The sequence below is a fragment of the Cystoisospora suis genome, assembly GCF_002600585.1.
Source record: "Cystoisospora suis strain Wien I chromosome Unknown contig_192, whole genome shotgun sequence".
Taxonomy (NCBI): domain Eukaryota; phylum Apicomplexa; class Conoidasida; order Eucoccidiorida; family Sarcocystidae; genus Cystoisospora; species Cystoisospora suis.
Genome location: NW_027152994.1, coordinates 19,702 through 20,047, shown reverse-complemented (window position 1 = coordinate 20,047; position 346 = coordinate 19,702). Strand labels below are relative to the sequence as shown.

General features: G+C 42.8%; 1 protein-coding gene across 1 annotated transcript in view; it reads left to right on the top strand.

The window, feature by feature from the left end:
- Positions 1 to 346, top strand: part of CSUI_000526 (n6-adenosine-methyltransferase 70 kda) — a 12,218-nt gene that overhangs the window by 6,861 nt on the left and 5,011 nt on the right. The window contains exon 8 of the mRNA XM_068060760.1: positions 160 to 245. Within this exon, the coding sequence (XP_067927266.1) occupies positions 160 to 245 (86 nt within the window). The remainder of the gene's footprint in view (positions 1 to 159; positions 246 to 346) is intronic.

The following is a 346-nucleotide window of genomic DNA, read 5'->3' as shown; positions in this document are numbered from 1 at the left end:
CGTGAAGAAAGAGACATAGATAAGAAGAGTGGCCCCAAAGAAACGCAGTACACAAACGGAGAGAGAGAAGATCGCGATAGATTGTCTTCTTTGGAGATAAGAGTCTATATACAGGGGAAGTGTCTGAGGGGGTTCTTTTCATTCTTTGCTTCTTTGTAGGATTATAGAGAGGATGGTTCCTAACTCTCTTAAAGTAGAACTCTTCGGCCGCATGCACAACGTCAGAAATAACTGGATCACTTTAGGTAAGGAAGGACCTCAATCTCTTCTTCTTCTTATCACGAAGGAAGACTCTTCGGTCTACTCTTGTCCCTCTTCAGTTGCTTCTGTTCTTTCTCCTTCTTCT